Raw genomic sequence first — 27,106 nt, 5'->3', positions numbered from 1 at the left:
CTGCTTCGGATGAATTATATTACTTCATCTTCACGATCCCGAGTTTTATGCAAGGTTGCCACGTCCATTTAATAGATGATAAAGCTAAGGCCAAAAAAAGGGGAAATAAATTGATTCATGCCCTCCAGGAGCCAGGAGAATAATAACAACTTAGTTCCAAGTCCTGTTTTTTTTAAAATCCACTTATCTATTTATTTTCCAATCTACCACGTCTGCAAGCTATTAGATGCCTTCTTACCAGGCAGCCTTCCATTTCTCACAGGTCACCTCCTGCTTGCTGACTTGCCCTAGACTTGAGGAACCTTCATTTCCGCTTCTCTTCATTCTGCCCTTCAGTTACTGTCTTCCATGAAATCGTAGCCCTGGATCAAACCACTTATTTCTTCCTATACGCAGGTCAGCAAATGCTGCTAATGAAATGAAGTTTATCTCTGTCAGGGCAATGTCACTGCTTCCAGGAGTATCTAACCCTAATTATGACTAGCTTAGCTATGTTCCTCTCCTATTTCCTAGAATAAAGCAAGTCATTTTTCTACTCTCTGTAAAACGAGTTCCTATTGGTACCGATGTTCAAGCTGTTCCCCTGAGTATTTTCTCTACTTTGTCAGCAAATAGTCTCACCGAGCATGTCACGGTGACATTTGAGTCCAGAGGCAGGAACTGCTCCTTCTCTTATAGACATATATTAAAAGCGCTCGCTCCCCCATTTGGTTTTATCTCTGTAGAAAAATTCTCTTCCTTCTACAGAATTCAATTTCCTTTTTCTGTTTGTTGAATTTTCTTACTTCCTGCTTTGCTGGGATCCTTGCCTTATCAGTTGTCTCCTTTCAACTCTATTAATAGTGCTCTCCTTCATTTTTTATATATTCAGCAGCTGGATATATTTAAGTATCTATCTTCTTATAATAAAGAAGCATTCCATTTTTTTTAGTTTCTTATTCCATTTATTCTCCTGTTTGCCATGGGTAAGCATCTTAAAGAAATTCTCCTCCTTTTCTTTGTGAGTTTTTTTTTTTTTTTGAGAGGCCGCACCAGGTTGTGCTCAGGGCTTACACCTTATTCCTGGCTCAATGCTCAGAAATCACTCCTGGTGGGCTCAGGAGACCAGATGGGGTGCCAGGAATTGAACCTCGGTCAGCCAAGTACAAGGCAAAGGCCCTACGTCCTGTACGATCTCTCCAGCCCAGTTCTTTCATTTTGGTTTTCATGTCTGCCTGGAATTATTGGATTTCCTGCCTAATGATCCTTTGCTAAACCAACAGCTCCTCTATGCCAGGTGCTGGTTTTAGCTACCCTGGATTACTGCGGGGAGTCGCATGCTTGGATGAGCTTTCAGCTCTCGATTCTCCAAAGCACCCTGTACTTCCGCCCACCTCTGAGCCCCTTTGCTCTCCATCACAGATTCCTCTCTCCTTCTGATGCCTCCTAAATCATTATATATTTCTAGGGCCTTTGAAGGTCTTTTTCATCCCCACTTTGAATACTCTTAATATTAATCAGGATTTAGCCGGAGAAGTAGGACCAGTAGGGAATAAACATGTTAAGAGATTTATTGCAAGAGATTTGCTGAAGCGACTCCAGAGCTGATTCAGTAGGTCTGAAATCCATGGAGGGTGCTGGAACATCTGGAGCGTGTGACTGATTTCACCAGGTGAAATGTACTTACTTTCTCACGGAAGGGTTAGCCCTGCTCTTTCAATTACTTGAAGCAAATCTGCCTAGAAATAACCCTTTAAAGGAATTCTCCTTTGCTTCAAACAACTGTTAATGGACATTAAGCAGAGCTCTGAAACACCTCCAGGGCATTACTCAGATAAGTGTTTGACTAAAAGTTTTCAGATTATAGTGTGGTCAGATTGGAGACCAAGGTGACCGTGGCCCTCTGACTCAGGGTTATCATCTATTCTTGTGGTTAAAACGGGAAGATTTTGATAATAACCAAGTGTGTAACTCTCCCATTTCTTCATCTTCAACCAGGTCTCCTTCTGGGTGCTTTTATGTGATTTCTTGATATAATCTACTTGTTTTAGCTTGCTAGGGCTGCCATAACACTTGACATCCCATTGTCCATTGATTTGCTCCAGTAATGTCTCCATTTGACCCTGTCCCAAATGTAGCCCAATGGCATCCGCTCACTCCAGGAACATGAAGAGCATCAAACCGTTTGTTCAGGGTCTTGACAAAGAAGTCCGACCATCTCGTAGGTAGGCGGCCAGGTGTTCTTTTGATGTCCTGTGAAATCCAGCCGGTAATGGCTCTAGTCCAGTGGTCATCTCCAAATTGCATTACATGTCCGGTCCATCTGATTTTTAAGAAGGATGAGCTGCCATAACAAAGTCGCACAGATTAGTGGAATAAAATATTTCTTAACCTTTTTCTAACTATGATTCTTTCTGGTCTTGTTTCCTCCCTGTGGCCCTCCTAACCTCTCAGTTAGCTCCCAAGTCTCTTCCCAAGGTCCCCCAATTGTTAAGTTTTCATCTGTGGGCCCCTTGAAACACCCTTGGCCTATAGGATGCCATGTACTCTCACTTGAGAAGTGCTGGCACAAACACTAAAAGTTCCTTTCCTCTCGCAACCTTGAGGCCACAAGTCCCCTGCCAAGGTATCAACAGGGTTACTTTTCTCTGGGAAATCATTTAAATAAAAGATAGTATGCTCCATCCTGGGCATAGAGATGCTCCCTTTGTCTTATTTCTGTATGTTGGTAGTAATCTTTTCTTCTAATAAAGACAGGGGGTTGTGCTGAATTAGGACATGTATGCTACTGAATTTATTTCAATATAATTTCCCCTCATTTTATCTTCAAAGTTCTATCTTCAAATGTAGTAGCATTCTGAAATACTGTGACGTTTAGAATTTTAATATATGAATAAGAGAGGGGGATAATAATTCATTCCTAAACATTATCTACCCCTTTTTAGTTCTCCTTAAGAAAACATCTTTAAAAACTTCAATTTCCATAAATAAATATGTGCTTTTTTTTTATCAAAAGGAAATACTGATTATTAAAAATATGTTTCTTTTCAAGTTGATCATGTTGATTAACAGGAAGCAATGATTCAGACAAAGCTGGTTTCAGAATTTGGTTCTTGGTATTTTTCTGTCTTTGCATTTTCTAAAGACCTCAAGGGATCAGTCATCTGCTGACCTGCTCTGAATGTAGAAGCCCTAATTCAATTTGGGAAATGTTGACATTTTTAAAAAGGAGTAATTTTATAAGGGACTTAAGACATACGACCACAAAAACAACATGGAAATGATTTCTTTTCTTGAACTCAAATATTTTTTCCTGAATGATCACATTTCCTGGGCAAAAATGGGAACTCTCAGGAAAGTAACTGTATTTCACTTGTAGAGAGGAAAACAGAATGTTCCTACTCCCAGTTTTCATGTGTCCATGAAATTCTACTCAACTGACACCATCTTAGATTCTGTCACTGTCACTGTCCTCCCATTGTTCATCGATTTGCTTGAGCAGGCCCAGTAACGTCTCCATTGTGAGACTTGTTGTTACTGTGTTTGTCACATTGAATACATCACGGGTAGTTTGCCAGGCTTTGCCGTGGGGGCGAGATACTCTCTGTAGCTTGCCGGGCTCTCTGAGAGGGGCAGAGGAATCGAACCCGGCTCGGCTGGGCCGGCTGCACGCAAGGCAAATGCCCCACCACTGTGCTATCGCTCCAGCCCTTAGATTATCAGAAAATATTGGGCCAGTGGAATTGAACTTGTGCGTATCCTTTCAAAATTGCATGACTATCACTTAACTAATCTAGAAGTATAGGAATGACTCAGTTGACTTGGAGTGTCTGCCTCTCTGCCCCTTTTCCACCTCAGATGTCTTATTTCTCCTCCATAAAGTACCTGTCAAATCACTGTAAGCTAAGATGATTTCAAAAACTGCATTCCAGTTGATGCTGAACTCCTCTTGGAATAAATATAATACATTTCCTCTAAAGCAAACATGAAAAAAATTTAGAAATTATTTTAATAGACTGCCTGTCATTTCTGAAAATAATTTTGTTGATATTTGACAAACACTTTTAAAAAGGGACAATTGGTTTCGTTACAACTATTTATATCGATCAACTAAATGGAATTATTTCTTCCCCAGGGGACAGGTATTTCTAACTGCATTCCAAACGTTCATGGAAGAGTTTCAGAAATCAGAAACTGTAGTTTCAGAAGGCACTGATTTCTCGCTGGGCGGTGATAACAGCTCTTTATTAATCATTCCCTGTATCTCTTAAGCAGTATCTTTATGGTCACCTTGCCATTGGCACCTTTTTTTTACTCCAGATTAATTGAAAGTGGTGAGGTGAGTACATTCAGTTGCCAGGAAACTCTATGCACAGTTAGAAACCTATAACTGTAGGGTTTCAAAAGAATTGCCTTCCCAAACTTTGAGTTAAATAGATCATTTCATTGGTACAAATAATACAGGCTTAGAACTATATATTAAAGGTGGCATCAGAATAGCATTTGTTTATTAGTCAAAAGAAAATAAGCCAATAATTGACTTTTGTTTTTTTTTTGCAAGGGGTATTAGCATGTCTTAAGGAAAGCTGATATGTGAAGAATAGATTTTATGCATGGAGATAATATAAAATATTGCTTTTGTGTGTGTGTGTGTATGTTTTAAAGTACAGTCCATCTCTACTTGGCAAGTGTGAATTTTAATAAAGGACAATACAACTAGAACATGATAAACAGATTCTAAAGAGATTGGTCTGATGATTGAACAGAAACCTTAAATTAAGAATTGGAAGTCAGAGGCTGGAGAGAAAACACAGTGGTAGGGCCTTTGCCTTGTACACAAACAACCTGGGTTCGATCCCTAGTTCCCTATATGTTCCCCTGAGGACCACCAGACTTATCTCTGAGCATAGAGACAGGAGTACGCCCTGTCCTGGTATGGCCCCCAAACAAAATAAAGCAAAATAAAGCAACACACACACACATTTAGGAGTTAGCTATTTGGATATCTACTATAACAACAGAGCAAATTTTGTATCTCTAGTTGACCATTTGCTTGTTTATCTTCCCAGTTAGCTTCTTAGCTCTCTCTGCCTGGATTATTTTTCCTAGTAAAGATGATGGAAATGCCATGGTCTCTCTGGCATCCTAGGGTTAGACATTAGCTAGTTTTTTTTAAAAAATATATAACTGAAAAACTAATTAAGGTCTATGCATCATATACATATGATATATGTTATATTAGATATATTAAGATACATGTATATATCTTGTATTTCTAGGTATCCAGATAATTCTATACTGGGAACAACAACAAGCAGCTTGTATGCAGCTTTTGACTGGATCATTAGCCATATGCGCTCAGCTCTGCAAATGGCTGAGCACGCTAGAAGGTTCATTCTGGGAGTCAAGAGCTTGACTGCAGGGAGGGTGAGCAGTTCTGGGAGTGAGCGGCTGTTGCAGCAAAACAGTCACTCAACAGCCCCATCTCTCCAGCCTCTTGGGCAGGCTCCCGGAGTGCCGTGAGATCCGTATTCCTGTCTGACTCCCTGTTCTCTGAGAAATACAATGAAAATAACTTGGAAACTCAGAGACCCGCTCTGCTCCCTCTCTCTTCCTTTTGCAGTTCTTCTTGCACGGGCGACTAATTATAGGGAACGGCAGTGGCAGAATGAGCACATGAATGTGACTCCCATAAAAAGCACATAGTCAGGCAATTTGACAGTTAGATCACCAGAGAAACAATGGCTGACTTGTTTCTTTCACAAAAAAATATTAAGCTAGTACCCTTTAGTAAATAAATATGATTGTGATGGTAAATTGCCTAAATGGACATACAGCAAACTAATTTTGTAGGGATGAACTGTGGCTATCTTCATACTTTAATGAAGCACTCCACTGAATGCCTATAAAGTTGTTTTGAAGTGTGAGAAGTTGTTTTCAGTTAAGATCTTTGAGAATTCACGAAAGACATCCATCATTATATCTGATCATTTGAAACATGCAATTGGCAATGCTTTATATCTAGGAAACATAACTAGAAAAATGAAGAAGTGGTATGTGTTGGCAGTGAAGAGAAGAGTGCCCAAATCAGTTCCTAAGGATGGTCGTTTCTACTGTTGGTTAAATAGGCTTACATTTAGTAAGCGTTGCAGGTTTGGGGGCCTTTAGGCCACTTACTGAACTGGGGGCCTTTAGGCCACTAGTTCAGCTGTAGTGTTTTAGAATAGAAATCAGTTTTCCATGGATAAAGAAAGTTTGAGCATAAACTGCATTTTACCAGACTGAACAGATAATTTCTTTTGCTCAGGTAATTTTTCTTGACCTCTTGGTATGTACTATATTCAAGAATTCCATTCCAAGAATTTGTGACTAGGGTTTGTTGCTTTTATCAATTATGTTGGCACCTCAGTTTCTACTTGACATTAATTAGCTAATTTGTGTTTTTTCTTTTTTTTCCTTTTTTTATTAGTGAAACACCATGAGGTACAGTTATAGGCTTACAAATTTTGTGCTTGGGTTTCAGTTATACAATGATCAAGTGCCCATCCCTCCACCAGCGCCCGTCATCCATCACCACGGGTCCCAGCATCGCCCCCCCCCATCCCCCCCCCCCCGTCCCATCCTGCCTCTGTGGCAGGGTATTCCCCCTTGTTCTCTCTCTCTTCTTTTGGGTACTGTGTTTTGCAAGAGAGGCATTGAGTGGCAATCATGTTTGGTCTATAGACTACTTTTAGCATGCTTCTCCCACCCTGGGAGGGTCCTCACAACACCCTCCATTTGGTGCTCTCTTCTCTATCTGAGCTTCCTTTTCAATAGCCAGAATCTGGAAAAAACCTGAGTGCCCAAGAGCAGATGACTGGTTAAAGAAACTTTGGTACATTTACACAATGGAGTACTATGTAGCTGTTAATTTGTGGTTTTTAGCATATACTGTCCTTTACTTCAGTTCTTGCACTGGAAAAATGCGAATTCCATGTGTATATATATTCATTTATTTTAGGGTTACTGGGGATCAAATTCAAAGTTCAAACCCTCACACACGCAAAGCAGTTGCTTTGTTACTGAGCTACACTATACCTTAGCTTACCCAGACCTTACCATAACACGTATGAGTTCATGTATCAATAGAGAGCCCTGTGCTGATATTTTATACTCGTTTCCTTTTTTCCCCCTTCTGGTCCATGCCATTTCTTACTCACGTCATATATTTTTCTACTCTCGTGATTCATACTAAGCTACACTAATTCCTGTTGTTTGTTTTTCAATTTTTAACTGCTAGATGCGCCAGAACTCAGAATCACATTATTTCTCTGATAAAATTTGGGACTTCTGGAGAAGTTTGGGATGTCATCCATAAATGCTTTCACTTATTAGATTGAACTCTGACAAGCTTCAAGAAGCACTTTTAATACTGTTTCTTATTCCAAAATAATGAATCGTTAGTATAGGATGGGGTTGTAAGATGCGCAGGTAGGACTATTGTAGGCAATTGATTATATACTAGAAATGTTAACAATAGTATCCAAATTCTTGTCAATTGTCAATTACTGAGTCCTATGCTAAGTATTTGAGGCACTGCCTCATTTATTTGTCATTACAACTTTGTCAGATAATATTCCTAAAATAGCATATTCCCATAATAAACCCATAAATTCTCTTAGTTATATATCCTCTTGGTATACAAGATCGTCTGACAGAAAACCTCTTTTCCCATCCTATCCTGTCTTGCATAATGCCTTAAAGAGACCCCTCACCTCAGAATAAGACTCTAATCATTACACCACTGTCCTATTCAATCCTTTGCATCTGTATTCTCAAGTCTTTTGAAAAGTTTTAATTTTGGATGTTGGTGTGACACTACATGGGATAAGGCTCTTACTTTTCACGTGGCCAACCTAGATTCACTCCCTGCCATCCCATGTGGACCCCTAAGTACCACCAGCTATAATTCCTGAGTGTAGAGCTAGGAGTAACCCCTGAGCATCACTTGGTGTGGCAGAGAGATAGTACAGCGGGCAAAGCGTGTTTGCCTTGCAGGTGGCCAGCCTGGATTTGATCTTTAGTACCCCACATGATCCCTGAATATGCTAGGAGTGTGCATGGATAAACCAAAGCAAAATAAAAGCAGTCTTAATTTGTTTATTGCACTGTCCTTTCTCTTCTGCTTAATCTTCTGGTTCACATTACAATTTTGACACACTTGTTTAAAAGATCCTAGAAGTAGTGTGTTTACATTGAGTTTATATTCAGTCCTCCTCAGTGTCCAGCACATATTTGTGTGTGAACTGAGCACTTAAAAACATATTGAAGTAACGAGTTGGAGACGGAGATAGAACATGACCCTATTGGAGATAAATGAGAGAGTTTGTGTAAGTCAGTGTGGCAGATGTTTTAGACAAGGGTTAAAAATTGCTGAAAACAATAAAACTGTAAATGTTTTATATTGAAGATGAAAGATGATTAGTTTCCCAAATTATGGATTTCTTATGCTTTGATAAGTTAAGAAGGAGCTCCTTGTTTTAAATTATTCTTTTTTTTGGTGGGTGGGGGGGGTCACACCAAGCTGTGCTGAAAGGCCACTCCTGCCTCTGCACTCAGGGTCACTCCTAGCAGATTCAGGGATCACGTGGGATACTAAGGCTCGAATCTAGGCTGGTCACCTGCAAGGCAAACATGCTTTGCCTGCTGTACTATCTCTCTCTGGCCCCAAGAACTTATTTAAAATAGCACCATTATAAATCACACACACACACACACACATGTAATGCACTACAACTGCAAAAGATGCTAGTAATCTAAGCGTGATCTCTCTTCTGTCTGTATATGCCAAAGTGTAGCAGTCTTGCACATGGATAAAACTGGATTTCACTGCGTCACGTGGTCATTGTTCCGCCTCTGAGAGCCTCATTTCCCCTCCAGAAACTCCACCTGTGACTGACGTTTTTGTTGGCTCAGGGAATAACAGTTTGCCATGACACAGGCGTGCGTCAAGTTCAAGCATGATCTGAAGCCACTTCCCGGTACCCTGCCTCCATGCGCATGAAGGTTGTAGGTTGAAGTTTGACAGGGAAGCTTTGTAATTTTTATATACATTTCCCGACCAAGAAGCTGGGTAGTGAGTTGAAAGCACAGTTTGGTGTCATTTCTAGGGATCATGATCCAGTGTAGAGAGGAGAAACAGACTTGGCCCCGCTGGTACCGTGTGCGCCTTCGGTGCAGACATTGAAAAGTGCATCACTCACTGCCAGACCAACTCTTGCCTTGTCTCACAAGCCAAAATTTCCCATCCAGATGGTTCCATTTCACTAGGAATCTGAAGCCACTTCCCGGTACCCTGCCTCCATGCGCGTGAAGGTTGTAGACATGGAGGAAGACATGAAATTTTATAGGAAGACATGAAATTTTGTAAAGCAGTATGGATAAAATGATGAACAATTTCTTATCTTGTTAAATGAAGAAAGCTTAATTTTTTTTCACCAAAGGCCCATAACTAAAAGAATTAACAAACCCCCTATTCTGGTTAAAAATGAGCAAGTCCAATTTGCTCTGAGGGTGAGAGACTTATAATCATGTGTTCATATGTTCATACCATTAGGTCCAGGAAGATTCAGAAAATTCAATAAACATATGTAAATCAGAATTTATTATTTTTAGTAATAACTATTCATTCTCACCTTTCATGGTTGTAGGCTTACAAGGACAAATCTTCAGAAATTCTGGAAGGTAGTAAGATTTTTTTTCCTGCTGCCTGTTGAAGATTCTCCCACTGAGCACTGACTCTGATAACTTAAAACAAAAGAGCTATCTGAGTCTAATTTTCTGCAAGTCTATTAGGGAAAGTACATAAGTCTCCTGGGAAAACTCTAAGAGGAGTTGTTATGAGAATCAAATAAAATATACAGAAGTCAAAATACTGGGCTCTGTCCATTATAAAGTGCTGGGGAGAGAGTTATGAGATTACACGAATGGAAGTCAAAACTGCCGTTAATTCGTGTGATAAATTTTATATTTTATTGCTTTGAACAATTAGTATAACCTCTGGGATTCTTGGAAGCCTCATCAATACCAATAACGTTTCTCTGAGTATTAGTGTGTAGGAAAGATAGCAGAGTGTCTGGTTTATAGAGTGCTGACATAGAGAATTATTACAATTAATGTCATTGATATGAACTGTGACAAAATGATGAAACAGTGACACCGTGATGTTAGCAGATCCAGATTCTTCACAGTTGGTGAGTGCTGGGACCCTTTGTGCTTCTTGGGGGACTTCTCGAGGCCTTAAGGAAGGACACAATAGCTGCAGTTCTTACATAAGTAACCATTAAAGAAGAGCTGTTTCTGCTTAATGGCCATGATCCTAGAGACTCAGAAACAAATCTCGGAACCCAGCAGCTTTTGGCAGAAATGCGTCCGATCCCTGCAGTAGGTTACCAGCACTGGGCCACCCCAGGTGAGAATAGGTTTCGTGCCTTGGCCTGTTCCCCCTGGCGGATCACTGGTTACTATTCTACAGAGGCTGTCATGCTTGGGCCTACAGTGACGAGACACTCCGGTCCTCACAGGATAGGGGTGGAGCCGGCCCTTTCCTCCCTGCCCAAATGAGACCCTGAGTCACCGCCCATGAACGGCCTCTCTGACTCCTGATCAAGCTGCTTAAGGGCTATGATCCCAGAGACTCAGGAACAAAACTTGGAACCCAGCAGGTTTTGGCAGAAATAGCTCCTATTTAATTGTCAAAATTTTGGAATTCCAAAATCGTGCAGCCCCTACTGTGGCCGTGCGACATCATATGTTATTCATAACGAGAAATTGAAAACAAATTGTCTACGGTTGCCTTTTCAGCAGATTTGAATGTTGGGGTAAAAATCTCAACTAATAATGGTGGGTCTGGTGTCGAAATATTGAATGTAATCAAGGTAGAAAGAGAGTAATGTGGAAATCATCTGCCCCACAGGTAGGGGGAGGGTATGGGATGGGGGAATACTGGGTTTTTGGTGGTGGAAAATGGGCACTGGCGAAGGGACAGGTGTTTCATCATTGTATGGCCGATGCTTAAATTCCCGAAAGCTTTGTAACTGCCCTCACGGTGATTCAATCAATAAATTTATAAAAAAAGAAAAAAAATAAAGAAGAGCTATTTCCTCGGAACAGAGATAGATAGACAGATTGACAGACAGATAAGAGATATATGCTTTAATTTTATATATAGTACATTCAAGACCTTTCAGAGCTCATATCTATTATTCATTAATATCCACTTACAGTATTTAATATATCTTTTTTATTTAAGACCAAACCTTAAACAATTTTGTATATATCCTATAAATACATATGAAGAGCAAAGAAGTTTGTATTTAATTTTTGTGCCTACAAAATTTTGTTACATTCACATACCATTTCATCCATTGTTATCCTAACTTATAAAGTACCAGAATTCATTTTTTTACTCTTATCTTCTATACTCGATTTGAATTGCATTAAAACAACTATGCCCTACCTAGAAACTATGCTGTTTATGCTCCTATGGTAATTGGCACTACCCTTCACATAAGAAAAAAGAGGAGTTGGGAAAGTGAAAAAAATAGACTTATTTTCTGGAAAAGGTGCATTCTGTCAAATGTCTTGGGAGCCATCTGAGAAAAATATTATAATTCTCTCCTTTTTTCAGTGGGAAAACTACAATTCTGTGTTCTTCATCACCATCTCTCCAAAGACTATTAGTTAGAGTGGAAGTAAGTCCCTAGATGTCAGAGCTTACCAAGCACTATAAAGCAGAGAACATCAATGAAAGAGAAAAATATCAAGATTACAAACTCAGAAAGCAAAAGTCAGAGATATTGCCTGCTAAGTCTTTCCTAGTATAATTTGAAAGCATAATATGAAAATAATAGGTAGGCCTTCACGATGCATTCTTTCAAACAAAAATCTTTTTCGGAACACAGTATCTGAACATATAACATTTCATTTTTGCTGATTAGAACCATTTGTTTCTGGTGCAGCAGTGTGCTTGTTTAGATAGCTGGACGTCTAAAGTCTGTGAGGTAAGCCTATCCTTACATAGTGCATCATTTTCTGAAGCAGGTGGATCATTTAATAATATTTGAGAAAAAAACTATGAAGGCAGAATATTTAAAATAAATTGTCCACAGGTTTAAAGCATTATTTGGCTATCCTGGAGTGAAAAAAGAAATCAACAGACTTTGATCTGGCAAATCTGGTCTTCACAAGCCTTCATCCAGGCACAAATCAACCCATTCCTTAGTCAGAAGACAAGAGGGAGGTTAGGTTGGTGAGGAAGTTGGGGCTGGGTTGGTGTGGGATCAGTGGAACACTGAAAGTCGGGTGTGATCTTGTGCGTCAGATATTTTGAGGTCTGCTGTCTTTATATCAGATAGCAGCAATTTGTTTTAAGAGCTATGTTTAATAGGAACCTATAAAATAACTCAAACTCAGACTGATTTGACTTCATATTTGATAGCTTGACCTTCAAAGCAAGTCACTGCTGCTCGATCACTTCAGAGTAAAAAGGATTGTTTTATGTGAAAAGGCATCTATTGAATGATGCTAACCCAGGGATCAATAGATACCATTAATATTGGTTTTACAGAAACCAGAAATACTGTAACAGAAGACATCCTCTTACAAATGACCATTAATAAAAGTCAGGCCTTAACACTGGAGAAGGTTCAGGATATATAACTGAATTAGATGTAATGAAGTCTGAAGTAGGTAGGAAGTTAATTAAATAATTAACGTCTGGATTTTCAAATAGTCTCTGAAAACCTGATGTGGAAATATGTAGTGTGGAAGTGTACTCTAAGTAAAACAATCTTCTTAACTCAATTTCAGTTGAAAATGGAATTATTTGAAACTACTGCTTATAATTTGAGAACTGAAGCAATATTTCTGATACACTTCAAAAATACTGTACTCTTAGTTGGAAACTGAAGCAAACTATGTATGTGCTTAAAGGACATCCTTAAATGGGGCTGGAGAGATAGCACAGCGGGTAGGGCGTTTGCCTTGCATGCAGCCGACCCGAGTTCGATTCCCAGCATCCCATATGGTCCCCTGAGCATAGCCAGGAGTAACTCCTGAGTGCAGAGCCAGGAGTAACCCCTGTGTATCGCCGGGTGTGACCCAAAAAGCAAAAAAAAAAAAAAGGACATCCTGGTGACCCAGGTTCTGTCCCTGGAACCCAATATGGTCCCTCTTGCTCCTCCAGAAAGTGATCCCTGAGTCTGCACAGAGAAGAAGAAAGCCCCGAGTACTTCCGAGTATGTCTGAAAAAATTAAAAACAAAACAAAACAGAACAATGTTAAAAAATTTTGAGAATGTAGTAAACAAAAAAGGAATTATCTTTCAGTTAATGTTGCAGGTTACATTTAATAATGTCAATTAAGTATAGTGTGTATGTGGGAAGGACTCAGTCTACTTTATCTATATAATGCATTTAAAATAAAAAGGTATTGGTGTACTAGCAAACAAAAAAAGCAAGATAGTTATGTGTTAGCTATTAAAATTAGACATGTTGTAAAATGAAAGGTATTTTGCGTTTTCAAAAGTCATTATGATTGGTTTCCCCAACAAAATCTTAGGAGAACTTGTTTTAAAACCTGAGTACCCGAGAACAGATGACTGGTTAAAGAAACTTTGATACATCTACACAATGGAGTACTATGCAGCTGTTAGAAAAGATGAAGTCATGAAATTCACATACAAATGGTACTACATGGAAAGTATCATGCTAAGCAAAATGAGTCAGAAAGAAAGGGACAGACATAGAAAGATTGCATTCATCTGGGGAACATAAAGTAACAAAATAGGAGACTAACACCCAAGAATAGCAGAGATAAGTACCAGGAGGATTACTCCATGGCTTTGAGGACAGCTGCACATGCTAGGGGAAAAGGCAGCTCAGATAGAGAAGGGAGCACAAAATAAAGGGTGTTGGGAGGTTCCTCTCAGGATGAGAAATGCGCGATGAGAGTAGATTATAGACCGAATGAGATTGTCACTCAATGTCTCTTTTGCAAACCGCAGCACCCAAAAGGAGAGAGAGAACAAAAGGGAATGCCCTGCCACAGAGGCAGGGTGAGATGGGGGGGTTGGGGGGTGGCAGAGATACTGGGATTAGTGGTGGTGGAGAATGGGCACTGGTGGAGGGATGGGTACTTGATCATTGTATAACTGAAACCCAGGCACAAAAATCTGTAAGTCTACAACTGTACCTCATGGTGTTTCCCTAATAAAAATTTAAGAAAAATAAATAAATAAATAAAAAGAAATAATTCTAAGAATCAAATAGAATTGACATAGCAGTTCTTTATTTATAGGTAAATATAATTGTGATTCATTAAGAGGATGAAAATGGCCATGTTAAAAATGGCCTGTATTATAGGCTAAATTGGCTCAATTTTAGGCTCAAATGTCCCTATGTGACTGTGGAATTAAACACTATTATATAGCAATTGAATTAAATAAATTAAAGTTTTGTACCCCTAAAAAATTTTAAAAAATAAAAATATCTTTCTTAAAGCCAGAAAATTATAGGTAGGGAAAACAAAATTAATAAGAAGATAAAAACCCCTACATAAATCTGTTGAAAATATCTTTCATATGTATGTACTCATTTAATTATGCTATCTTCATATTTTCTTTATTTTTATTAAAATGAGTTTTCTAGCAAATGGCTAGAATAAAGATCTAGATAATGAGATTTTTTGTCCACTTTTCTACTCTCTCCAAATGTAAAATTTTCCTTTTACATACTAGATGTTCGGTAAATATGTAAGAAATAGATGAATTAGAAAATTCAATAATTCAAAGATTGCCACAGACACATTTGCTTCATTTTTTTACATAATATAGCCAATAATGGTTTTGTTTCTTGTCTTTCAGATACACAAAGATGAAAACGGCAACCAATATTTATATTTTTAACCTGGCTTTGGCTGATGCTTTGGTCACTACCACCATGCCCTTCCAGAGCACTGTCTACCTGATGAATTCCTGGCCCTTTGGGGATGTGTTGTGCAAGATCGTCATTTCCATTGATTATTACAACATGTTCACCAGCATATTTACGTTGACCATGATGAGTGTGGACCGCTATATCGCTGTGTGCCATCCTGTCAAAGCTCTGGACTTCCGGACCCCTCTGAAAGCCAAGATCATCAATATCTGTATCTGGCTCTTGTCTTCATCAGTTGGCATCTCCGCCATAGTTCTCGGAGGAACCAAAGTCAGAGAAGGTAAGAACAGTCATTTCATTTCATCAAAAAAAAAAAAACCCCAATTATATAAACTCTTCATTTGGTAGTAAGTTGTACATGCCGCTAGTGAAAAGCCAAAAAATATCAGTGGAAATATAATGCCTGAATTTGTGGAAGATGAGAAATAAAATAAATTTATCTTTCTTTCCGTGGTTAACCACAGAGTGGGATAATGACATTATCCAAACACAAACACCCAACTATGTTTTATTCTAAAAATATTTTTACCAAAACGTGGGATAAAGCAGGGATCCATAGGTGTGTGGTATTAGAGATTAGAGTTACATTGTATCATGGCAATTTCAAGATGTACATTCTCTTCACTCTTCTTTCTCCCAAAATAAGAATCCTGGAGCTGGAGCAATAGCACAGCGGGTAGGGCGTTTGCCTTGCACACAGCCAACCCGGGTTCGATTCCCAGCATCCCATATGGTCCCTGAGCACCACCACGGGTGATTCCTGAGTGCAGAGCCAGGAGTAACCTTTGTGCATCGCTGGGTGTGACCCAAAAACCAAAATAAGAATCCTTAGAGATATATTCTGTTTCCATTTTCGCTTTTTAAAAAATTATTATGTAAATACTTGATTTACAAAATTGTTCATAAGAATCCTTAGAGATATATTCTGGTTCCATTTTTGTTTTTTAAAAAATTATTATGTAAATACTTGATTTACAAAATTGTTCATAATACAACTGTTTCAATTGTCCCATCACCAGTACCACGACCATTGAGGCCTTTCCTCCACCACTGTCCTGTTTCCCATCCCACTGGGGTTGCCTTAGCAGACATGAACATGTTTATTTTATCTTGCTTGTTACATAACATGGAAAACAGAATTATGGATCAATAAAAGTTAATTTTTGATCACTGTTAAATCTCACAAAGGTGTTACTAAAGCCGTTGTCTGAGGATTTACGGAGGTTGTTTGTGCTGGTTGAGGTTCCTGTGTTATTATTTCTGCTCACGGAGCTTGGTGGGCTTTTAGGCAACTTTCCCATCAAACTTGCTGGGCTCCCACTCAGTGTCAGAACTGTGAAAGTTGGAGGTGTCGCAGAACCACATATGAGCCCTTCAGCACCTCCAGAGCTGGGATAATTTGGCAGTTTGGTGACTTCATGAGGTTCAGCTGTGGATGGACGTGCCGATTCTGTATTGATGGAGTGGGGTGCTACTGGCCTTCTGGCCAGAGGGGATTCTGCCCTCCTCCATTGAGAGAAGGCCCCAGAGTTCTCAGCATGGAGATCCATTTACCTGGGATCATGCAGCTCCTTGGTGTTCTTTATCCTCTACACTCCTTTAATTTACATTCATGTCACCATTATAACAACTTCCCTTTACTGTAGGCAATTCAATATTAGGTTCACAGATGAAAAGATCAACTGTTAGGTTTCAGACCCAATTTCTTACGCCATAAAATAGGAAAGTTATTCTTATTTTCTATGTATTTCTAGGGTAGTGATTCTTATTCTGGGCTGCACAGTGGAATAATCTGGATACTTTAGAAAAAAACTGCTTCCTGCTTCCTGCCCTTGAAGGATCTGATTTACTTAATTGGCCTGACATGAGGTTTGGTCATCAAAATTTTAAGATAAGAATTGCCATTTGGGGAGTTTAGCTTTCCTGATGAGAGAAGAAGATGTGAAAGTATCTTTGGTTTTATTGGGAACTCATTTTGGGGGAGAGAATCAGAATGGTTGCTTTGGGCTTAATAAACGCTATTTATTGCTTCGGCAGTTGTCTGAGTGTTCCAGTTTATGCATAATATCAAGGTTTGTGCATGATAGCATGACTACAGATAATTGAATATGTGCGGCAAAGACTTTCCAGGTCGATGTAAAAAGACAGTTGTTCAAGTCATAGCTTATCATAGCTTGGTACACATTTTTAATTACTATCTGTATTTTCCTTGGAAACTATATGATTTATTTCTAGGGCAGCCACCGCAGGTGTTAAAGATAATAATAGCTAGTAAATGTTATAAATTTTCCAGCTTTATCAGATAAGCATTTGAAAACTTTACTGATTGGCAAGAATTTGTTTCATCATGCTTGCAACAAATGGAAACAAAATTTCAGAAATTCTTGTGAGTCTTGAGTGTCCAGGAACAATAACTCCTACTCAAGAGGAGACGTGGCTTAGACCAACAGGAAAAGAAAATTGGGCTAAATGATACAAGAGGATGATGTTTTCGCAAGTAGACAAATAGCTTTCTGTTTTCACATTGTACTTTAGACTTTTCCACTGTATTCTTCCGGTCATTTTAGTCATTGTTCCAATCCTAAAAAATAAGAAGGAATGGATTTCAGTTAGGTTTTGTTTGTTTTTTTTGGGGGGGGTGGGACTCACACCCAGCGACGCACAGGGGTTACTCCTGTCTCTGTACTCAGGACTTACTCCTGGCGGTGCTCAGGGGACCATATGGGATGATGGGAATCGAACTTGGGTCCGCCACGTGCAAGGCAAACGCCCTACCCGCTGTGCTATCTCTCCAGCCCCATAAGTTAGGTTTTGCAAGAAGAAATGAAGATGGATGAAACTCTGGGAGCCTGATAAGTGGTACTCAGGGGTCCAGGATACTCAGCCAATAGGGTCTGGCAATTGACTGGGAGGGTCTGAGGATGTAGAGCTGATTGGGAGTTTCAGTGTCAGGGACTACCAAGGTGACCTTAGTGGTGATTGGGGGCCCCAGGGCTACAACTGGAAGTGCTCTTAAAGCTGTGATACACACAACTCCTGACCCGGGTACCATCTCCTTCATCCTTAGATGTAGCTTTTCCCGGAAGGAATTGCTGCAGATGAATTTGTGTACATGCAATGGAAGTAAAGACCCAGAGCTGGCTAAAGTTTAATTTCTGTAGCAATTACAAAAAAAATTAGGTGGTCTTCTAGAAGGACACATTTCTTTCAGTCTTTTATTTTCTAAAGCAGATTCTGTTGATGTGGCGAAAGATTGTCTCTAGATTGTAGAGTAGAATAATCACATTGGAAGGTTGCATCTCATCACTGGGAAGACTCTGGGTCACCAAGGATGGAGAATATTCACAGAACGGAATCGGCCAGCGATTGATTCTAATGCAACCTAAAACCAGTTGCTTTGCAACACAAATGCCAGGACAAGAAATCATAACTTTCAAAAAACAAAAACAGAAACAAACCAAGTTTGTACAACTGGTGGAGATAGCCCAGAGGGCTGAAGCATATGCTTTGCGCTGGGGAGTCCTGGCTTCAGTGCAGCATACCATGTGGTCCTGTGAGCAGAGGAGGAAGGAACTAGGCACTGTTGAGTGTGTCTGGTACTTGGACCTCTGTACCTCAATTTCCTCATCTGAAAAATGGGCATTAACAATGCCTCCTCAGATATTTTCAGATGTAAGGAGTCAATAAGTGGAAAGCTATGAAGTAGTGGCCAGTATGTAATGAGTATTTGGGAAATGTTACCTGATGTCATCCTTTGCTATATCACTCAAGTGTCTCTCAGATATTCATTTCATATTGGCGGATCTTGTACACAGTAAAAATCTCATCAATATGTCAAATGAAGAATTTTATATACCATGTGTATGTACAGCATATAATACTGATGTATGTTTTTTGATGCTTAAGTGACGAGAGAATTGCTTATTCATTGACACTGAATTTTTCCAAATGCTTCTTTGACCTCTATTGAAATAACCATCTGAACGTGACTTTCATTTTGTTAGCTGGCGAGTATATTGAGTTGTGTGTGTTGAGTCATAGTTTCAAGTCCAGACATAAATTCATCAGGTATCATGATAGTTCTGATGTTGCTGTTGAATTCAGGTTATCAGTATTTGGTTGTAGTTTTATGTTTATGCTCACTAGGGATATTCTGCTGCAATTTTCTTTTTCTTTTTTAAAATTTTTATTAGTGAGACACCATGAGGTACAGTTGTAGACTTACAAATTTTTGTGCTCGGGTTTCAGTTATACAATGATCAAACACCCATCCCTCCACCAGTGCCCATTCTCCATCCCCACCAATCCCAGTATCCCTTCCGCCCCCCTCCCCCCTCCCCCCCTGCCTCTGTGGCAGGGCATTCCCCTCTGTTCTCTCTCTCCTTTTGGGTGTTGTGGTTTGCAAAAGAGCCATTGAGTGGCAATCATGTTTGGTCTATAGTCTACTTTCAGCATGCTTCTCCCATCCTGGGAGGATCCTCCCAACACCCTTTATTTGGTGCTCCCTTCTCTATCTGAGCTCCCTTTTCCCCTAGCATGTGTGGCTGTTCTCCAAGCCATGGAGTAAAATTCCTGGTACTAATCTTGGCCACTCTTGGGTGTTAGTCTCCTATTTTGTTACTTTATGTTCCCCAGATGAATGCAATCTTTCTATGTCTGTCCCTCTCTTTCTGAGTCATTTCGCTTAACATGATACTTTCCATGTAGTACCACTTGTATGTAAATTTCATGACTTCTTCTTTTCTAACAGCTACATAGTACTCCATTGTGTAAATGTACCAAAGTTTCTTTAACCAGTCATCTGTTCTTGGGCATTCAGGTTTCTTCCAGTTTCTGGCTATTGTAAAGAGTGCTGCAATGAACAAACAAGTGCAGATGTCACTTCGACTCTACTTTTTTTTGCCTCTCTGGGATATATTCCCAGGAGTGGTGCAATTTTATTTTCTTTAAAAACATTTAAACACGAAAATTTTCATAAATGAGTATAACGGTTTTTTTTTTTTGGATCCTACCCAGCAGTGCTCAGGGCTTACTCCTGGCTCTGCACTCATGAGTCATTTCTGGGACTCAGGGAATCATACAGGGGGCTGAGAATGGAATCTGAGTAGGCCATTTGCAAGGCAAGTACACTATCTCTCAGATCCAGTTTATAATGTTTTCAAGGATCTTGAGTGGTTTTTGTCTGGCTGTGGTAGCAAGATAATACTGACTCATGTTTTGAGAAACATTTGAGATGGATTCATACTCTGAACAAATTTTTGTTTGGACCTATGGGTAGATCCAATTGGCACTTAACTTTACTGGGTATTAAAAAAATTTAATCATTTTATTTGCTACTAAGTAAGTAAGTAAGTAAGTAAGGCCCTCCCGTTGTTCATCGATTTGCTCTAGCAGGCCCAGTAACGTCTCCATTGGAGACTTTGTTGTTACTGTGTTTGGCATATCGAGTACGTCACGGGGAGCTTGCCAGGCTCTGCCGTGCGGGCGAGATCCTCTCGGTAGCTTGCCGGGCTCTCCGAGAGGGGCGGAGGAATCGAACTCGGGTCGGCCATGTTGGCTGCGTGCAAGGCAAACGCCCTACCCGCTGTACTATGTTCAGACTTTGTAATCACACATGATTTAGTTTTGATAGATTTTTATGTTCCTATGTATTAGTCCTTTTATTTTGTATTTTCCAGAAGTTTAAATTATTTCTCATGTATGACCCTTTATCAGTTATGTCCCACATTTTTCACTAAAGATTTGATGTATTTCACCTGTGTCTTTTCCTAGTCTAGCTAAGCATTTATTCATTTTTTCACCTTTTAGAATGTAAAACTATCTTTGTATTATTTTCCAATATCTCTACTTCATTCACTCCTGCCCTGTGTTTTGATTCCTGCCTTGGAGATTATTAAAAGAATTCTCATTTCTGGGGACCAGAAACGTAAAGTGACTACTTTGTACACAGTTGACCCAGGTTTTATTCCTGGAACTACATTAGTTCCTCCAGCACCTCCAGGAGTGACCCTTGAGCCTTGCAAGTGTGGGCCCCTGACCCCCCAAAAGCAAACAAAAATTTCCCCTTGATTACTATTGACACGTTATTATTTTAGAAGTGTGTTACTTAATTTCTATACAGTTATGATTTTTCAGCACTTTCCAATCTTTTATTTCTATTGTTAGAAAAGATGCTTGATATGTTTATAATATTTATAAATGTTTTGACATATTTTGTGGCATATGCATGATCAGTTTGGTAGATTTTTTTTATATTTGAGAAGACTATATTTTCTCTTGAATGGAAGGTTTTGCAGAAGTCTATAAAATATATTTTAGGTATAGTGTTGCTTAAATCTTCTATTCCTCTTTGGTTTTCTATTTAAGGTATCTATTCTTTTCTTCAAAAGTTTTATTAGTGAAACACCATGAGGTACAGTTGTAGACTTACAAATTTTTGTGCTTGGGTTTCAATTATACAATGATCAAACACCCATCCCTCCACCAGTGCCCATTTCCCACCACCACGGATCCCAGTATCCCTCCCACCCCCTTTCCCCTCCATCCCACCCTGCCTCTGTGGCAGGACGTTCCCTTTTGTTCTCTCTCTCCTGTTGGGTGTTGTGGTTTGCAAAAGAGGCAATGGGTAACAATCATGTTCGGTCTATAGTCTACTTTCAGCATGCATCTCCCATCCTGCGAGGATCCTCCCAATTCCCTTTATTTGGTGCTCCCTTCTCTGAGTTGCCTTTTCCCCTAGCATGTGCAGCTGACCTCCAAGCCATGGAGCACACCTCCTGGTACTTATCTCGGCTATTCTTGGGTGTTAGTCTCCCATTTTGTTACTTTATATTCCCCAGATGAATGCCATCTTTCTATGTCTGTCCCTCTCTTTCTGACTCATTTCGCTTAGCATGATACTTTCCATTAAAGTATCTCTTCATAGTTAAAAGTAGATCTTAAAATCCTGAACTGACTTTTGTATTACTGTTTATGTCATTCTTCCACCAATACTCACTTTATGTGTATCATTGTGTCCATATATTTGCATGTCTTTCTAATTTTGCAACTATAGGCACAATTGTTACATCATATAAAAATGCACACTTAAAATATAATTTGGTTTTGTGCCACATCCAACAATGCTCAGGAGTTTCTCCTGGTTCTGCACTCAGGAATCACTCCCGAAAGTGTTCCAGGGACCATATGGGATGCTGGGGATAGAATTCGGGTCAGCTACAAGCAAGGCTAGTGCCCTATCCGTGGTACTAATGCCTCTGCCTCTTAAACATTTTAATTCATTTGTTTCACTTTTTTTTGCTATTTTTTCATTTGCAGAGCTATGGGATGGCAGGTGTATAATTTAACTTCTCTATTTGTATAGGATTTATCACACCCAATTCCAAACTTTCAGAACACACCCACTTATGCCCCAACCATGGTAGCCCCCATGGTTTAGACGAGTCTAGGGTTATGTTGCATATTTGCCAGTTTATATGATTTAGTTATTTCCAGCCCACATATACGGAATACAATCCATTGTCTTTAATTTCTTAACCAATTAGACTTAGGATAATCACCGCAAGCTTCATCTTGTTTATCCCAAATGGTATTTTTAGAGGAAAAATAGTCTTGTTTGCTACATATTAGACATATTTTAGGTGTCTAAAGTTACATAAATATTATACATTTAAAAATACTTAAAGTGATCTATACAATCATTTGTCAGTGGACATTTAGGTTGATTCTATAGTTTGACTTTTGTAAATAATGCTGTAATAAACAGAGGGGAAGAAGTTTTTGAGTTGGTGTTTTTATGTCCTTTATGTAAATAACTAAGAGTGGTATTGCTGAATTGCAGGATATTTAAATTCTGCTTTTAAATATACCCCTATATCTTTCTCTATAAAGACCGCACTAATTTACCTTCCCAACAGTGTATCATGAATTTTTTCTATACTTACCAACACTTGTCATGTCTGATCTTTTGATACAGATCATCTACTCAGGCATTAAGTGTTTGCTCAGGGTTCTGATCTGCATTTCCCTGAATTTCCCTAATAAGTGGCACTGAACATTTTACATGTCTGTGGGCCACATAGATCTTTGGCGAAGTGCTCATCCAGGACTTTAGCCCACTTTCATAAAATTGGTTGAATATCTTTTTTATTGCTAATTTGCATGATTTCTTTCTACAATTTACAATAACCCCTTTGTTACAATTTACAATAACCCCAATAACAGATACACATATCTGTTCCCAAATTCTGTGTTGTCCTTTTGTTTTTATGATAGCATATTTTGTTGTGTAGAGATTTTATGTCTAGCAACGTTGTCTTTTTTTTTCTTGTTTTTGTTTCCCTGGCGAATGAAGTTGAGTGTCCAAATAGATCTCTGATGTTCAGACACTTTAGTTTGTTTTTATATTAACTTCATGCTTTTAGAGTCAACATCCAATCTCTAATGCGTTTGAATTAGTTTTATGTATACTTAGAGTGAAAAATATGCTATTTTCTCCTAAAACATAATATTTAAATGATAGTTGTGATTTTATTTGAATTTCCTTGGTAGTTTAAAATAGTTTAGAGAGGAAACTGTTAGGAAAGATAGCCCATTATGACAAAAGAGCTCCTGTCTAGAGAATTAGTAGGATGAGTATAATATAAGCAGTTAAAAGCTCCGTGGTTGCGAACTATCCAAATGTATCAGCAGCCACAAGAACGAGACAGCACTGGAATGCACAATTTTTAAGCAAAAAAATAGAACAATTGATACTCTCGGTTGCTTGCTGGGCTCCCTGAGAGGGGCGGAGGAATCGAACCTGGGTCGGCTGGGTTGGCCACATGCAAGGCAAACGCCCTTCCACTGAGCTATAGCTCTAGCCCAAGAGTTGTATAATAAATAATTTTCTGTGATTATAGTAACTTTTATTTTTGGAGGAAAGAAGAGGTTGTGTCACATGCCTCAGTGCTCAGGAATATGTCTGACTCTGTTCTGGGGTGACCCCTCATGACATCTGGAGACCATATGTAGTGCTGGGAATTGAACCGGTTCAGCTGTAGGCAAAGCAAACTTCTTACCTCCTATACTGTATCTCTGGCTTGATGATTAAGTAATAATTTTTAAAAAATGATTTCAATTGTTATTATTCCTGTAAATAGTAAATCAAAAATTAAAAGGTGCATGCTATTTTCTAGCAGTCTTCTTAGTAATTACAATTGTGATTTTTGTATTGCAGAATCAAAACTTGTAAATATTGATAAAAGCTATACACCAGCTGGTAAAGTTTATCAATTTGTGAAAATAATTATATCCTTTGCATTTTTAATTATATCTGATTGAAATGCTATGAAGATACATTATGTTTTACTTAGGATCATTTTATTCCAATCATGTTAAATGTTTTATAAAACATTATTAATAGAGCTATCAGCTTAAATATTTTTTGTGCTATTTTGTTATGTAATTTTTTTCAGTGTAAAAAATCATTATAGATCTTTCACTTGTAGGTTCATTCACTCACTGCACTCACATTAATAGTTGATTTTGTGTGTGCAGGATCAGGGCAGAGATTTGCTTGCTGGGTGTTAGGGCCCATCCCAGACAAGCGAAAAGGCAGAGGGTTGTAGATGTTTGAAATGAAACCTTGAAGGGATGAAGAGCCCCAGTAAAAATAATATAAAAATTTCTTATCCTGAATCTTTCCTCTTTCTTGTTTCTGCTCCTTCACATATTAAATCCTCTCCAAAGAAAGAGCTCTTGAGCAAAGAGAGACAGTCTGACAGTCTGGAGTGCAGCTTTCTAAGTAATCAGATACATATGTATATATATATATATACATATATATATTTGTTTTAGCTCATTTATACAGTGGTGACAAAATAAGAAATGTGCTTGTCTCACTAATTCATGATTTTTTCCCTTGCTTTTCTCCTCTTCTGATATTTTTCATCTTTTCCCCTTGATGTATCTCTAAATTTCAAACAATTTTCTATTTCAACAATGCCCTGGATTTTAATTTTCACCTTTGATTCCAAGTAAAGCATAATACATACTTCACATTTGGAAAATGTTTATATAAATTTGTATTGACCTGATGTTTATTGTAAACAAGTTAATTATTTCAGGGAAACTAGTGTTTGTTATATTTAGTGGCTGGATCTGAAATACTTAGAAATTTTAGATATTCCTTTTTGTCAGAAACTTTAGCTATGTGAAAATTTAAAATAACTGGGAAGGTGAATGCTAAGGCAGCTTATCAGTTCTGAACCAAGTTTTCAAATCAGATTCCACAAGTAGATATTCTTAACCCCCTTTGTTTATTCAATCACATTGGCTATGCTAACAATGAATGATGACTTTCTGACTTGTTGTAAGATAGGTTAAAAGCATATGGCGTTAAAAAATTTTAAAAATGAGACACACATTTGGGGCTGGAGCTATAGCACAGCAGGTAGGGTGTTTGTATTGCACACGGCTGACCAGGGTTCGATTCCCAGCATCCCATATGGTCCCTTGAACACTGCCAGGAGTAATTCCTGAGTGCATGAGCCAGGAGTAACCCCTTTGCAATGCGGAGTGTGACCCAAAAAGCGAAAAAAAAAAAGCATATGGCATTCATTCTTAGTTCGGTCATCTGCTTTAGATAAAATTGTTGCAACCAAGGAAGTAGAATTCACTGCATGCAGAGTGAACATCTTGTATCAGAGTTCTGCGAATGATTGGGTTTTGCTGTTCTTGGTTTCGTTGATGTTCCTGGTTTCTGTTGATCCCTCCAGATGTGGATGTCATTGAGTGCTCCTTGCAGTTCCCGGACGCCGACTATTCCTGGTGGGACCTCTTCATGAAGCTCTGTGTCTTCATCTTCGCCTTCGTGATCCCGGTCCTCATCATCATCGTCTGCTACACCTTGATGATCCTGCGGCTGAAGAGCGTCCGGCTTCTTTCTGGCTCCCGAGAGAAAGATCGCAACCTGCGTCGCATCACCAGGCTGGTCCTGGTGGTCGTGGCCGTCTTCATCATCTGCTGGACCCCGATCCACATTTTCATCCTGGTGGAGGCGCTGGGGAGCACGTCCCACAGCTCAGCGGCCCTCTCCAGCTATTACTTCTGCATTGCCTTGGGCTACACCAACAGCAGCTTGAACCCTATCCTCTATGCCTTTCTCGACGAGAACTTCAAGAGGTGTTTCCGAGACTTCTGCTTTCCCCTTAGGATGAGGATGGAGCGACAGACCACCACTAGAGTCAAAAACACAATTCAGGATCCTGCTTACACGAGGGATGTTGATGGGATGAGTAAGCCAGTATGACTAGTCGTGGAGATGTCTTCTTACAGTTCTGCAGGAAGAGAAGAGTGCCCTGATTTAGGCTTAACTCAGATTACCACTGCAGTCTGAAACGGAGGGGAGGATTCTAAACACTCTTTCAGAAATCTGGTCTCATCAGAGGATGGAGGTTGCATTAGTGACCTGAGTTGGTGAAGGCATTAAGGCTGTAGGGATAGAACGGAGAGGATTCAAGCAAGCAGATATAACCCCTGTCCTAGCCAGATTAAAAAGGCTGATACCCAATTCCTATGAAAAACAAAGACAGAAGCTGATTTCTTCTGGTTACTAATATTTAGTTTAAGGCTCATTTACCCTGGACTTCCTATGCAGTGGGATTTTAAAAGCACTGTTTAGGGGGGAAAATGGTTTAAAAGCTTAGTGGGCACCCAATACAGGTAACATTGGCTTCAGGTAACAGTAACAGACTTTGCAAGAACAAAGAGTTTGCAGGGCTGTGCACAGCTCGATCTGTACCATGAGATCACATGCGTTCCATGTGACTTAGCTTACCGTAAGAGCTGGAATGGTGTCTGAAATATCTAATGTTCATGTCTACTAGACAATTATCTTGATATTTGTAAAATTACTTAAACATGCAAAAGTGGCTTCTCACGTAGTTTAGTATCTTAAAACTAGGTTATTCTTAGCATGCTATTACAATAATTTCGTGATAAAGCATGTCCTTATGTAATATCAAATGGATTTCATACCACCAAAAGTATATCTAGCTTAATCTGTAAATAATAGTATAAATACAAGCAACTAGTGGCTCTCTTCCAGCCAGGCAGTTTCCAAGGGACAACAATGGTGTCCCCAAGTTATTTAGAGTTGACATTGAGACATT

General features: G+C 39.1%; 1 protein-coding gene across 2 annotated transcripts in view; it reads left to right on the top strand.

Annotated features, from left to right (window-relative positions):
• The window catches only part of OPRK1 (opioid receptor kappa 1), a 30,594-nt gene extending 4,220 nt beyond the window's left edge, over positions 1 to 26,374 (top strand). For both annotated transcript variants that reach the window (XM_056110659.1, XM_056110650.1), the window contains exons 3-4: positions 14,882 to 15,234; positions 25,712 to 26,374. In XM_056110659.1, the coding sequence (XP_055966634.1) occupies positions 14,882 to 15,234; positions 25,712 to 26,244 (886 nt within the window). In that variant the 3' untranslated portion in view covers positions 26,245 to 26,374. The remainder of the gene's footprint in view (positions 1 to 14,881; positions 15,235 to 25,711) is intronic.
• Positions 26,375 to 27,106: the final 732 nt, after the last annotated feature.

Source organism: Sorex fumeus, unplaced genomic scaffold (assembly GCF_029834395.1).
Source record: "Sorex fumeus unplaced genomic scaffold, SorFum_2.1 ptg000002l, whole genome shotgun sequence".
NCBI classification, from domain to species: Eukaryota; Metazoa; Chordata; class Mammalia; order Eulipotyphla; family Soricidae; genus Sorex; species Sorex fumeus.
The sequence above is the reverse complement of the archived record's forward strand: the minus strand, read 5'-3'. Positions and strand labels throughout refer to the sequence as shown.